The 12,290-nt window shown below is 51.0% G+C and overlaps 1 protein-coding gene across 1 annotated transcript in view; it reads left to right on the forward strand.

Moving 5' to 3' along the window:
- ADCY5 (adenylate cyclase 5) overlaps nucleotides 1-12,290 on the forward strand; it is a 166,405-nt gene that overhangs the window by 137,245 nt on the left and 16,870 nt on the right. Inside the window, exons 13-15 of the mRNA XM_033211005.1 lie at nucleotides 7,214-7,330; nucleotides 8,131-8,295; nucleotides 11,042-11,217. Coding sequence (XP_033066896.1) covers nucleotides 7,214-7,330; nucleotides 8,131-8,295; nucleotides 11,042-11,217 — 458 coding nt within the window. The remainder of the gene's footprint in view (nucleotides 1-7,213; nucleotides 7,331-8,130; nucleotides 8,296-11,041; nucleotides 11,218-12,290) is intronic.

The following is a 12,290-nucleotide window of genomic DNA, read 5'->3' on the forward strand; positions in this document are numbered from 1 at the left end:
TGACACGAAGCTGACTAGCCTGCAGTGTTTAGGGTTCTTCTGTTTTCTTTTTGAAAAACATTTGTGGTTTTACCAGAACTCAGAAACTTTTTCTCATTTTCTCAGTCTCTCAGAAGTCACAGGGAGTGGCTTTGCAAAGAGATACGACAGTTCCTAAATTACCCCCAAGCCAGGTAGTGTCAGTCTCTTTCTCTATTTCATTTATTTTTCAATTTTCCCAGAACAACATGGACTGACTTCCTTAAACTGTCCGTATTTTAACCTTTTCAAAGACAGAAATATGAGAAAGTGTCGGCTGAGTGAGTTGTCTTCTCTGGCTGTCGGGGAGCAGTTTTCCCTGGTTCTTTCTGGGTTTTGCCTTCTTTTTTTTTTTTTTTTTTTTTTTTTTTGAGACGGAGTCTCGCTCTGTCTCCCGGCTGGAGTGCAGTGGCCGGATCTCAGCTCACTGCAAGCTCCGCCTCCCGGGTTTACGCCATTCTCCTGCCTCAGCCTCCCGAGTAGCTGGGACTACAGGCGCCGCCACCTCGCCCGGCTAATTTTTTTGTATTTTTTAGTAGAGACGGGGTTTCACCGTGTTAGCCAGGATGGTCTCGATCTCCTGACCTCGTGATCCGCCCGTCTCGGCCTCCCAAAGTGCTGGGATTACAGGCTTGAGCCACCGCGCCCGGCCTTGCCTTCTTACTAAGTGCTCTGGTGGCCTTTTTATCTTGGGCCTATTCGGTCTGTTCCAGACACAGCTCAGTGCAGCTCACACACTGCCCTGGATTTCTCAGCAGGGCGAACTTGGTGCCTTGGTCTTCATCGTGTCCTCAAGTCCTGGTTTCACTCCTGAGCCTCAGCTGCCTTGCAGAGCCCCCGCTGCCCCTCAGATGTCTTGCCTTAGGGACCGTCCCCCTGAGTGCTTCCTTCTGGAGATGCTGTCTTAGAGGGCAAGTCTGCACATCTGCACGAACCCCCGCTCCTTCCCTTGGCATCTGTGCTGACCTGGGCCCCAGAACTGCTTTTCCTAGAGAAAACCATGTTAAAGCCCTGCTCACCATCACACGTTGTCCACAACTCAGAGGATCTCAGGTTGGAAGGGGCCCATGCAGTGAGAGAGCCCAGCCACCCACCTGAGGCTGGATTTCCCAGTGATAACCCTGCGAGGGGTGCGCCAGCCTCTGCTTTGCCTGATCACCTCCAGGGATAGGGAGTTTGCTCACGGCTCCTAAGTGCAGCCCCTTCCCTCTTTAGCCAGCTCCAAATACTTAGGTACAGATGGGCCCTATGGGGGAACTCAGCTGCGTAGCTCTGTGTGTGTGTGTGTGGTGTGTGTGTGTGTGTGTGTGTGTGTGTGTCTGTGTGTGTGTGTCTGTGTGTGTGTGAATCTCTCTTATCCCCCAGCCTGATGGCTTGCTCTTGGTCTACCTTGTACTGATCCCCTGGACCTGATCGAATGAGCACCTGGGATCTGTGACCAGAGCCTCCTGTGGGCCCTGTCTGCTCTGCAGTCACCGACAGAGCCTATTCTCCTCTCCCTGCAGCCTGCGTGTAGCTAAGCCCACCTTGCTGGTTCTCCCTTCTACCACTCCAACTCAAGTCCTGGTCCACAATTTCTAAAATAGGGTCTAACCGTGCAACCAGTACCCCTCTCCTCCTAGGTACCTTCCATCCTGTGAGGATTTTAGGATTCCCGTGTTCACCTTTCCGCCTGCGTGCTCAGGGGGCACATTCCTCTCACCATTCACATCTCATCATACACATCATTCATTTAGGAGATGGTGAGGTCTTCGTTCCAGGAGGCATATCGTAGGTTCCCCCTGTGTTTTTCAAGACAGGACAGTCCAGGATCCACATCCAAGCTATGCTACTTTGAGCTGTGTTTCCTGAGCCTCAAAGGTGGCTTTTATTGAATCTACTTTGCAGATGAGGAAACGGAAGCCCAGAGAGGTTAGACAGCCTTTTCTAGATCCTATAGTTAGGAAGTGGTTATTGCTAGGATTTAAAACCAGGTGGCTTTTAATTCAGAGCCCATGAGCCTCCCCTCCAGGACACTGCCTCTGCTAATATGTCCAGTCGACTCCTGAAAGGCCAAATGATGAGAGCACTGGGTGGACCCCTTCTACAGACTGCCAGGTTTGATCTCTGTGGTTTTCTTACCTTTTTTTTCTTTTTCTGAAGTAGGAGCTACTGCTTCTTTTATTAGCTCCTTGTCAAAGAGGCTGTATTCTTAAACTTTTTTGCCATCCAATTTCATCCCCTCCTTTTATCTTTGCAATACCCTGGCCCCGCATCACAGACAGGGGCCCAGGGAGGTCTTCAGCGTGCCTGGAGACATTCAAAGAGGCCAGGATCAAACTGTTCCTTACCCCAATCACGGTTTATTAACTATGTTCCCACTCCTGTTTTTCATGTTGAATTGATTTGAATTAATCAGATTGGGAATGTACTGGTTCTGAACTTATTTTTTGAACACAGTTCTTTTTCTGGGCTCTGATTGTGAGCAGGCATTAAGTGATTGGCTGGTACAGACAGTCATCCTGCTACAAAATCCTCTCCACAATCTGACTGCAGTTGTGGTGTAGCCCTGGGAAGAGACTCTGCCCCTGGCAAAGAGTTTTGTTGTTGTTGTTGTTGTTGTTGTTTTGAGACGGAGTCTTGCTCTGTTGCCCAGGCTGGAGTGCAATGGCATGATCTCGGCTCACTGCCAGCTCCACCTCCCGGGTTCATGCCATTCTTCTGCCTCAGCTTCCCAAGTAGCTGAGACTACAGGCGCCTGCCACAATGCCTGGCTAATTTTTTGTATTTTTAGTAGAGACAGGGTTTCACCGTGTTAGCCAGGATGCTCTCGATCTCCCAACCTTGTGATCCACCCTCCTCAGCCTCCCAAAGTGCTGGGATTACAGGCATGAGCCACCGCACCCAGCCAAGAGTTTTAAGATCCACACTGAGGTAAAATCTGGATTTAGGGTTGACATATAGATGAACTCTCTAATTATAGGAAATGAGACACTCTATAAACTGTTATCAAGACAGGATGTCAAATCTTCTGGAGACTTCAAAAAAGCAGCAATTCCTGAGTTCCTACTAAGGTTTTAAAGTCAAGAGAAAGTCTTTTTAAAGAGTGTAGAGGGTGACCGGGTGCGGTGGCTCACGCCTGTAATCCCAGCACTTTGGGAGTCTAAGGTGGGTGGATCACGAGATCAGGAGACTGCGACCATCCTGGTTTCACCTGGCTAACACGGTGAAACCCTGTCTCTACTAAAAATACAAAAACAAAATTAGCCGGGCGTGGTGGCGGGCGCCTGTGGTCCCAGCCACTCCGGAGGCTGAGGCGGGAGAATGCGTGAACCCGGGAGGCGGAGCTTGCAGTGAGCAGAGATTGTGCCACTGCACTCCAGCCTGGGCAACAGAGGGAGACTCCGTCTCAAAAAAAAAAAAAAAAAAAAGTGTGGAGGGAAGTTGACTTGTAGCAAGCAAACCAGTGCACATTCAGTCATTCATTAGCTGGTAGAGCCACATCTAACATTGATTTTTTTTAAGCCTACAGTTCTTCTCCTGGCCTCTGGATGGTCCTGGTGGGGCTCCTGGTCCTATATTCACCAGGAAGCTAATGTGCATACCCTATTCCCCGACCACCTTTTATTAAGAAAGTTTTAGCATGTATTAGTAACCTTTGCCTCTATCAGTCATTACATTGGTGGTTGCAAAATGATGAAGGAAGCCTCTCAATCAGTGGATGGGGGGATCAGAACTGAGCAGTTTAAACAACATAGGGCAAATAGGAGTTGGGGTGGGGTTGGGGGAAGGGGATGGAGATAGAATGACAAAATTTTCAGCAGCCAACGATTTGAAACCATCTGTCATACCATTTCAGAGTAAGATCCGCATGCTAGTGCCAAAACACTTTACCCAGCTGTGAAACCAAAAATTCCTTTAAATGGGAAATAAGGACTTTTATTGGCAATATAGCTCTTTAAAATGCAAATATTAACTAACTTTTCTGTTGCATTTAACAGCTTACAGAGCACTTTCAAATGCATCACTTTGCTAAGTCTTGATAGCCACTCTGGGAGAGAGCTATTCCCGATTTCCCAGTAAGGAGACTGAAGTTCAGAGTGTAGGATCACACAGCCAGTAAGAGGCTGAGCAAGATTTTTTAAAATAAGAGCTTCATTGAGACATAATTTGCATACCATAAAATTCACCTTTATACAGGTGAATGAACTTTTAATACACGAGTTTTTAGTGTATTCACAAAGTTATTCAACTATTGATGCTGATTCCAGAACGTTGTTGTCATCCCCAGAAGAAACCCCCAGACCCATTAGCAGTCACTCCTCCCTCCCTGATCACCACAGCCCTCGACAACCACTCATCTACTCTGTCTCTGTCATTCGCGTGTTCTGGACATCTCACATAAAGGGAATCTCACGTGGCCTTGTGAGACTGGTTTCATGCACTTAGCATGTTTTAAGGCTCGTCCATATTGCAGCATGTAACAGCACTTTACTCTCTTTATGCCTGAAAAATATTCCTGTGTATGGATATATCACATTTTGTTTATTCATCAATTGATGGACGATTAAATAGTTTCCATTTTCAGGCTATTAGGAAGAATACAGCTGTGAACAAGGGTGTGCAAGTATCTGTACGAGTCCCTGTTTCAAATTCTTTGGGGCATATACCCAGAAGTGGAATTGCTGGATCATAGAATAATTCTATGCTTGAGTTTTTGAGGAGCTGCCCTACTGTTTTCCTCAGTGGCTGCCTTGTTTTACATTCCCACCAGCAATGCACAAGGATTCCAGCTTCTCTGCATCCTCACCAATACTTTTTTTTTTTTTTTTTAACTTTCCTGGTGGTGTTAGTTGAAGGACAAAAATAATTAATTTTGATAAAGTCCAATTTATCTATTTTTTCTTTTTTGATTGGTGCTTTTGGTGTCACCTCTAAGAAACCGTTGCCTGATCCAAAGTCACAAAGATCTACTTGTATGTTTTCCCATAAGAGTTCTGTAGTTTTGGCTTTTACATTTAAGTTTTCTGGTCCATTTTGAGTTAATTTTTGTACAGGGTGCAGTAGGGACCCAACTTCATTTTTTTGCCTGTGGATATCCATGTGTCCCAGCACCGTTTGTTGAAAAGACTGCCCTTTCACCATTGTCTTGGAACGCATGTCAAAATCACTGGGCCATCAATGGAAGGATTTGTTTCTGGACCCTCAGTCTATTTGATTCGTTTCTCTGTCTGTTAAGCAAGATTTTAATACAAGCTTATGCTCTTCAGATCACACTTAACTTTCCTTCTACCACATAAGACGGTTTGGTCAGAGGGTCTCTTTTATTATCCCAGAGGGTCTCCTTTATTATCCCAGTGTTTGCTCAGAACATGTGCCACAGGCTTGGTGGTATAGGAGCATACCTGGGAGGCTCTCCTGCTGGGGAGATGGAGTCCCAGGCCTTCATCTTTCAGCCTGTAGCCTATGCGAGACTGCCAGTCCTCTGCCATGGCAGCAGTTCTTCCTGTGATCTGTCCGTCTTTGTGGTCCCCTCTTTCCCTCTGCTGATAGGAAATGGCTTTGCTGGAAGGGTGGAGGAGGATTCTGGGGTCAGAAAGATATACACTTTCCCTATGCACACAGCCAGCCCCAAGCCCAAGACCTGGGGGTGAGCAGGGACCTGACTTTTTGTCTAGAATGCTGAAGGGTCTAAGGTGTGATTTTACCCTACTTACAAGCTAATGAGTTTGCTTGTTGCTGTTTCGTAGAGGCTGGCAGAAGACACGAGACTCCTGGGTCAGAGACAAAAACTTTATTACTCATGTTACAGTCAGCAGCATGAGTGTCAGCATATTTGTGTTGGAAGTCCCTTTGCCACTGAAGTCCCATGTGATGGGCCCTCATGGATGCTGCACATGTAGTGGGTTTGGGTTGCAGCTGAAGCTTCAACACTGGACCAAGGGCCCGACACTTTTTTGGGTTGGCAGCAAATACTGTAGCACACAAGCTACTTCCCCTCCCCACTGGGAGTGAGTGGTCACATGGTGGTCATGCTACGGCCCTGTGACCTATTTAGCTGTCAGTGTGGCCAACTACAGACACTCTCAGTATCAGGGGATGGAGAAGCCTTGTGGTCTGGCACTTTCAGCAAGAATTTTCAGGGATGCTCACGGCCCATGATTGGGGTAGAGACCTTTGCCTGCTTCACTCACCACAAAAGCTGGGGGTGCCCAAAGGTCCCAAGAGCCCTACAAATAGGAGACTTCAGAGATGGGATGTGGCTTGCTCAGGAACACAAAGGAAAAACCAAGCCAAGCCCAGGCTTCCCGACTCCTGGTTCAGTGCTTTTTCAACCACCCTGTCTGCCCTTGGGGGTTTTATGGACACCTAGCATGTCTGTAGCAGATAGACCTCAGCAGGAAGGGTTGGGGCAGGTAGGGGTGGGGCATCATGGATCCACTGTTTTGCTTCTCTGTCCATCAGATTCTTTTTCCAGCCTAGGTTGCATGGGAGATGAGGGGGACATTATTTACAAGGCCAGCTGCATCAGATTTGGTGGCAGAAATGGGACTTAGGAGCCCAATCATTTAATTACCAAAGCTACAGGGGGTCTTTGAGTAGACATGGTTTGTCTAGTGGAAGAATACAGAGGAGGAGAGGGTGAGGGAAATGGCAGGTCCATGGAGCTTTGTGCTAAGGACAGAGCTCACTCAGTGCTCAGGGCCACATCCACCTCCCTCCTGCTCCTCGCTGCTCAGTTCCTCCTCCTGAGTGAGGCCTAATCCTCTCCAAATCCTTAAACCTACCACTGCCCACTCCCTCCCAGAAGCCTTCTCAACGCTCCGGGGAACATTCTGAGCCCTCCACGACTCCTCAGCTGCCACCCACCGCCCCTCCCTGATGGCACACAGCAGGTCAATGTGCTTTTTTATTGATTTCTCTGTTGGGTCAAGATACCATCTTTCCTCTCATCCTGCCTCTCTCACCTGGGTTCCCCACGTAGTCCCGCTCCTGGTCAGCTGCAGAATCTGCCCTGCCATTGACCTGGAAGCAATGTTGCAGCAGTTCAAGGCTGGAGACTTGCAGGCTGGAAGGGCCACCTGGAAGGCCCGGGGGTCATGCTGGGGAGAGACACAGGTAGGTCCACTACACTCCCGGGGCCATTTGTGGAGTCCTTGCTGAATGCTATTCCGTCTCTCCCTCCCTCCCTCTCTACCCCCCACCCCCACCCTAGCTCTTCCCCTCCCCGCTGCAGACTCTCTCCAGGAAGATCGTGCGGTCCAAGATGAACAGCACCCTAGTTGGGGTGTTCACCATCACCCTGGTGTTCCTGGCGGCTTTTGTCAACATGGTGGGTAGCTGCACGATCTCCCAGCACCTCCACAGCCCCATTGGATCAAACCCATTGGAGCCGTGTACCCACCCGGCAGGGCTAGGAGAGACTTTCTTATTTGTGTCGCTCCTGGGTCTGGGATAAGCTTTGACTCAATGTGCCTCACATGGATTCTTTTTTTTTTTTTCAGTTTTTTTTGTTTTTTGTTTTTTTTGAGACGGAGTCTTGCTCTGTCACCCAGGCTGGGGTGCGGTGGCCGGATCTCAGCTCACTGCAAGCTCTGCCTCCTGGGTTTATGCCATTCTCCTGCCTCAGCCTCCCAAGTAGCTGAGACTACAGGTGTGCACCACCACCATGCCCAGCTAATTTTTTTTTTTTTTTTTTTTTTAAGAGATGGGGTTTCCCCATGTTGCCAGGCTGGTTGCCAGACTGGTCTCAAACTCCTGGGCTCAAGTGATCCGCTGGTCTTGGCCTCTCAAAATGCTGGGATTACAGGCATGAGCCACTATGCTTGGTACTCTCCCACTAAGTGAAGTTCTTAGCTCTTCATTCTCAAGCCTGGTGGGGCCAGGAAGAGTTTAGGGAATGTCCCCAAGGCATGTTTAAGAGCCCCTCCTTGGCAGGGCACGCTAGCCACACCCCCTCCAGCCAGGGCAGCTGGGCAAACCTTGCCCGTTCCTCAGCCTCTTTCAGATTTTGTCCCCATCAGTGTCATACTGCACCTGAGGTGGAGGACGGGTGGGAGCCTGCAGCTGGGCTTGCCCTACCTGTCCCCCAGCAGCTTACCCTCCCCTCACCACCCTCCTCCCTGCCCCCAGTTCACATGCAACTCCAAGGACCTGCTGGGCTGCTTGGCACAGGAGCACAACATCAGCGCAAGCCAGGTCAACGCATGTCACGTGGCAGAGTCGGCCATCAACTACAGCCTGGGCGATGAGCAGGGCTTCTGTGGCAGCCCCTGGCCCAACTGCAACTTCCCCGAGGTACTGGGTGTGCACGGGCTGGAAGGGAGTGGTGAAGAGTCCCTTGCCCTCCCCCACTGTCCCCTCAGCTGCTCAGGACAGTCTGAAGGACAGGGTCTCACCAGCTCACTGTCTTCTAGAGACCCGCTTACCCCAATATCTCTCACTCCTACGTGCCAGACACTGGGAACAAGGGGAGCCTCCTCCGTATGACGATGATGATGACAATGGTGTAGCTGTTGTTTCTATAGTGCTTACCAGGGACTGTGGCTAAGGGCTCTATACACACTTACTAATGAAATCCTCCCAACTGCCTATGACATAAGTGTTATATTATCTCCTTTGTAGAGGCGAAGAACCTGAGACACAGAGAGGCTAAGTAATTTACCCCAGGTCACACAGCCAGGACTCAACAGAGCTGGAGCTCTCATTCAACTTGTCCGGCTCCAGACAGAGTTCGTGCTCCTGATCCGAGGGCAAAACTTTCTGGACCCTCCGCTTCTCTAGCAGACCCTACCCCACCTCAGGAGAACCCACCTAAGCCCCAGCTGTTAGGGTCAGAGAGGAGAGGGGGAGCAAAGGAACCCAATCCCAAACCAGCACTACTATAAATCTCACTCGTTCAAAGTGCACGGTTCAGTAGCTTTTCATGTGTTCACCAGTGTGTACAACCATCATCATCATCTAATTTTAGAATACTTTTATCACCTCAAAAAGAAATTTTGTGCCTATAGGCATTTGGGTTTAAAAATAGTGCCACGTATCCTTATTCGGAGAGCAGCATATATTAAGCACCTGTGGCGTGCAAGGTGCTTCGTTCACGATGCTGCATTTGACAGGGAGCAGTTCGCTAGTCAGCAGTTGGGCCGGGCTTCCAGCCTCCCCCTTCTCACATCCCCAGCTCCCTATGGGTGCACACATGAAGCCAGTAAGATGGGGGCAGTTTGCCTTTTTCTGGGGAGAAGGTTCATGGTTTCATCCAACTCCCAAAGGGCCTGTGACTGCAGCTGAGGGGTGCTGTGGGCTGCCAGTGTGGGCCTCCCTCCCAGCCTGGGATCTGGCTCTCAGTTGTACAGATAGGGCAGAGAAGGCCCAGGGAGGAGCAGGGCTTGGCCCCAGCTCACCCAGGCAGGTGTAGCCCCACCCCTGCCCCGCTCCGCCCCGCCCCTGGGCTGGTGGCAAGCTCTCTGTCTCTTCCAGGCAGCCATGTTGCACCCAGCCTCCCCTTCCTAGCCTCCCCTCCCCAGCCTCACCTCCCCAGCCTCCCTAGCCTCCGCTGCCTCTCACATCTGGCTGAGAGCCCACAGGAGCACTTCAGCTTTCTGAGGGCTGTTTGTGAGGAGCAGAGGCTATTTTCAGTCTCGTACTTGCCCCTTGATGGTGGTTCCCCTGGTGAGGCTAAGGCCGGGGGGAGAGGGTGGCAGTGGGCAGATTCTGGCTCCTCATTTGTGGGAGAGGCTTGGTGCCAGCCTTCAGCCCCCACCAGCTGACCATCCCCCTCAAAGGTTTCTCCTGATTCAGCAACTCCTTACAGACCAGGCCCTGGGGGGTCCCCAGCATCCAGTGTTGGCCTCCTGGTTGTCTGGGCCAGGGTCTGAATGGGAATCCAGGCTGGCTCTTGGAGCTCCCATCCCTCCTCTCAAAGCCTGGGGCTCTGGGGCTCTGAGCTTACTCCTCTAGGCATGCCCTCCTCATTCCCTCTTCTGCTCCTGTTCCCAGTGGTGGGAGGCTTCCCCCAACCATCCAATCACCCAGGGGCCCTTGGCAGTCTTTCCTTGGCTCCGGAAGGCCTGGGGAGCTGAGGGTCTGCCCTGGGGGCTGCTGCAGCCCAGGGCTGAGGCTGTGTGCGAAGACTAAATGTCTGGAGGCCTGACTCAGAAACAGTAATTTTTATTAAATTAAAAATAATAACAACAATAACCGATGCTGATGTGCATCAAGGGACAGCAGCAGATGGGGACCTCCAAGATGATCTGGTTCAGCCCCTCAGTTGTCTAAGAAGGAAACGGAGGCTCAGAGACCAGAAGGGGCTTCCCCAGAGGGAACAGCACAGCGCATGATCCCTCCTCGGAAACCTTTGGGGCCCCATATATTTTGGACTTCAGAATTTTTCAGATTTTAAAAGGTTGCCTCCCACCCCCAGTGGAGTCTGATCATGAAGTGGTCGTATTTCCACAGTAGCAGCATGTCTGCATGTCACAGGAGACAGGATAAAGATAACTAGCGTCCCAGCAGTGAGGTCAGCTTTTTGTCACCAGAGCAGCTCCGTTCAGGCGTGGCCCCTACAGGAGTCATGAAAACACATTCAGCTTTTGGAGCTTTGTAGTTCAAAGCTGCAGATGAGGGGCTCCCCACGGTTATTGAGGGTGCCGGACAGTGCAGCGAGGGCTTCCTTGCTTGTGTTCATCACAGCAAGCCGTGAGATAGGAAGTCTTGCAGAGGGGACACTGAGGCTCAGAGGGGCTGAGCACACAGCCCGAGGCACACAAAGCCCAGCCTGGATCACGGCTGAAACCCAGGGCAGCCTGGGCCTGCAGCGTAGCTGTAATGTGGGGCTGTCCTGCAGGCAATGGCCAGACTCCAGCTGGAGCCCATCTCCTGGTTCCCAACCAGGGCCCTTCGCCTTACATCACACCTGTTGGGAAATTTACATCAGCAGAAACATGTCCAGCCCAGGCCTCACTTGAGCCAGGTCAGACTGGAAGATGCACGGGGCCAGGGGGCGGGCAGGGCCTGGGGAGCTGATGCCACTGCCCTCTGCCCGCAGTACTTCACCTACAGCGTGCTGCTCAGCCTGCTGGCCTGCTCCGTGTTCCTGCAGATCAACTGCATCGGGAAGCTGGCGCTCATGCTGGCCATCGAGCTCATCTACGTGCTCATCGTGGAGGTGCCGGGTGTCACGCTCTTCGACAATGCCGACCTGCTGGTCACCGCCAATGCCATGTACGGGGCACCTTCCTCACGCTCCCCACGGGGCACGGGACATTGCAGGGAGGTGGCAAGAGCAGGAGGTTTAGGGTTCCGGCACCACGGGGAACTTGTGAGGAGAGTGTCTTGTTCCTCCCCAGCCCTGACATCTGGGGAAACCACCTTGTTTCTTTCCTTCCTTCCCGTCCCCAGTAGTTGGAGTGGCCTCAGGTCACCAGGCCCCATTGTGTTTCTTTCTCTGATTTGCTCCTCCCTTGCCAGGGCAGCCTCCAGTGGGCTGCTTTCACCTCAGTCCAGCTGCCCCAGGCTCAGAGGAGTCACGGTCCAGCAGAGCCAGGCAGTAAGGTGTGTGGGAGCAGAGGGACAGGCTTTGTTGTTCACAGGCTCTGTGTCCCACCTCAAGGCAGGTGCCTGGATATCTGCTGTTCCTCTTCCTCCTCCAGCAACCCAGCCAAATAGGCAGACCCACCACATAATGCGGGGCATCTGTGCACTACTGAAAGGCTCCTGGCTGTGGTGGCAGAGGTTAGGTCCCACGTCCTAGGGGTGGTGGGCGTGAAGGTGGGGCCCACGGCTGTCTGGCCCCACAGTCAGCATGGCCATGTAGGGATAGATGTCAGATTTCCAAGGGAGGTGGCTCCATGGGGGGAAAGACCTCAGGCTTCAGGTGAAATTGAGTTAGAATCTCAGCATCAGACACATTGGTCATTCCTCTGAACCTCATAACTTTTTCCTTGTAAAATGGGAATATTGTCAACCTAAATGAAGGCGGTTGAGGCAGAAATAATTTGATTAAGTTTTGTTGGAAGCCGAATGTGAGGATTGGCCAGGAAGACACACGCACCAAGTTGGGCGTGTTCCAGAAGCTTCGGGAATGCTTTCATAAGAAAGTAGAAGGGAAGGGGACTCCTCAGGTCAGAGTTGTCCTTTGTCATTGGAGGGTTACAATCATTGGCTACAGATCGCAACATACAGACTAAAATGTCTACATGCCAGCAATCAGTACAAATTCATGATTCAGAAATGAATCAGCATTTTTTATATCAATAGGTTATGCATTAATCAGTACCTCAGCAATTTGAGAAGCT

The sequence above is a fragment of the Trachypithecus francoisi genome, unplaced genomic scaffold (genome assembly GCF_009764315.1).
Source record: "Trachypithecus francoisi isolate TF-2019V2 unplaced genomic scaffold, Tfra_2.0 Lachesis_group0, whole genome shotgun sequence".
Classification (NCBI taxonomy): domain Eukaryota; kingdom Metazoa; phylum Chordata; class Mammalia; order Primates; family Cercopithecidae; genus Trachypithecus; species Trachypithecus francoisi.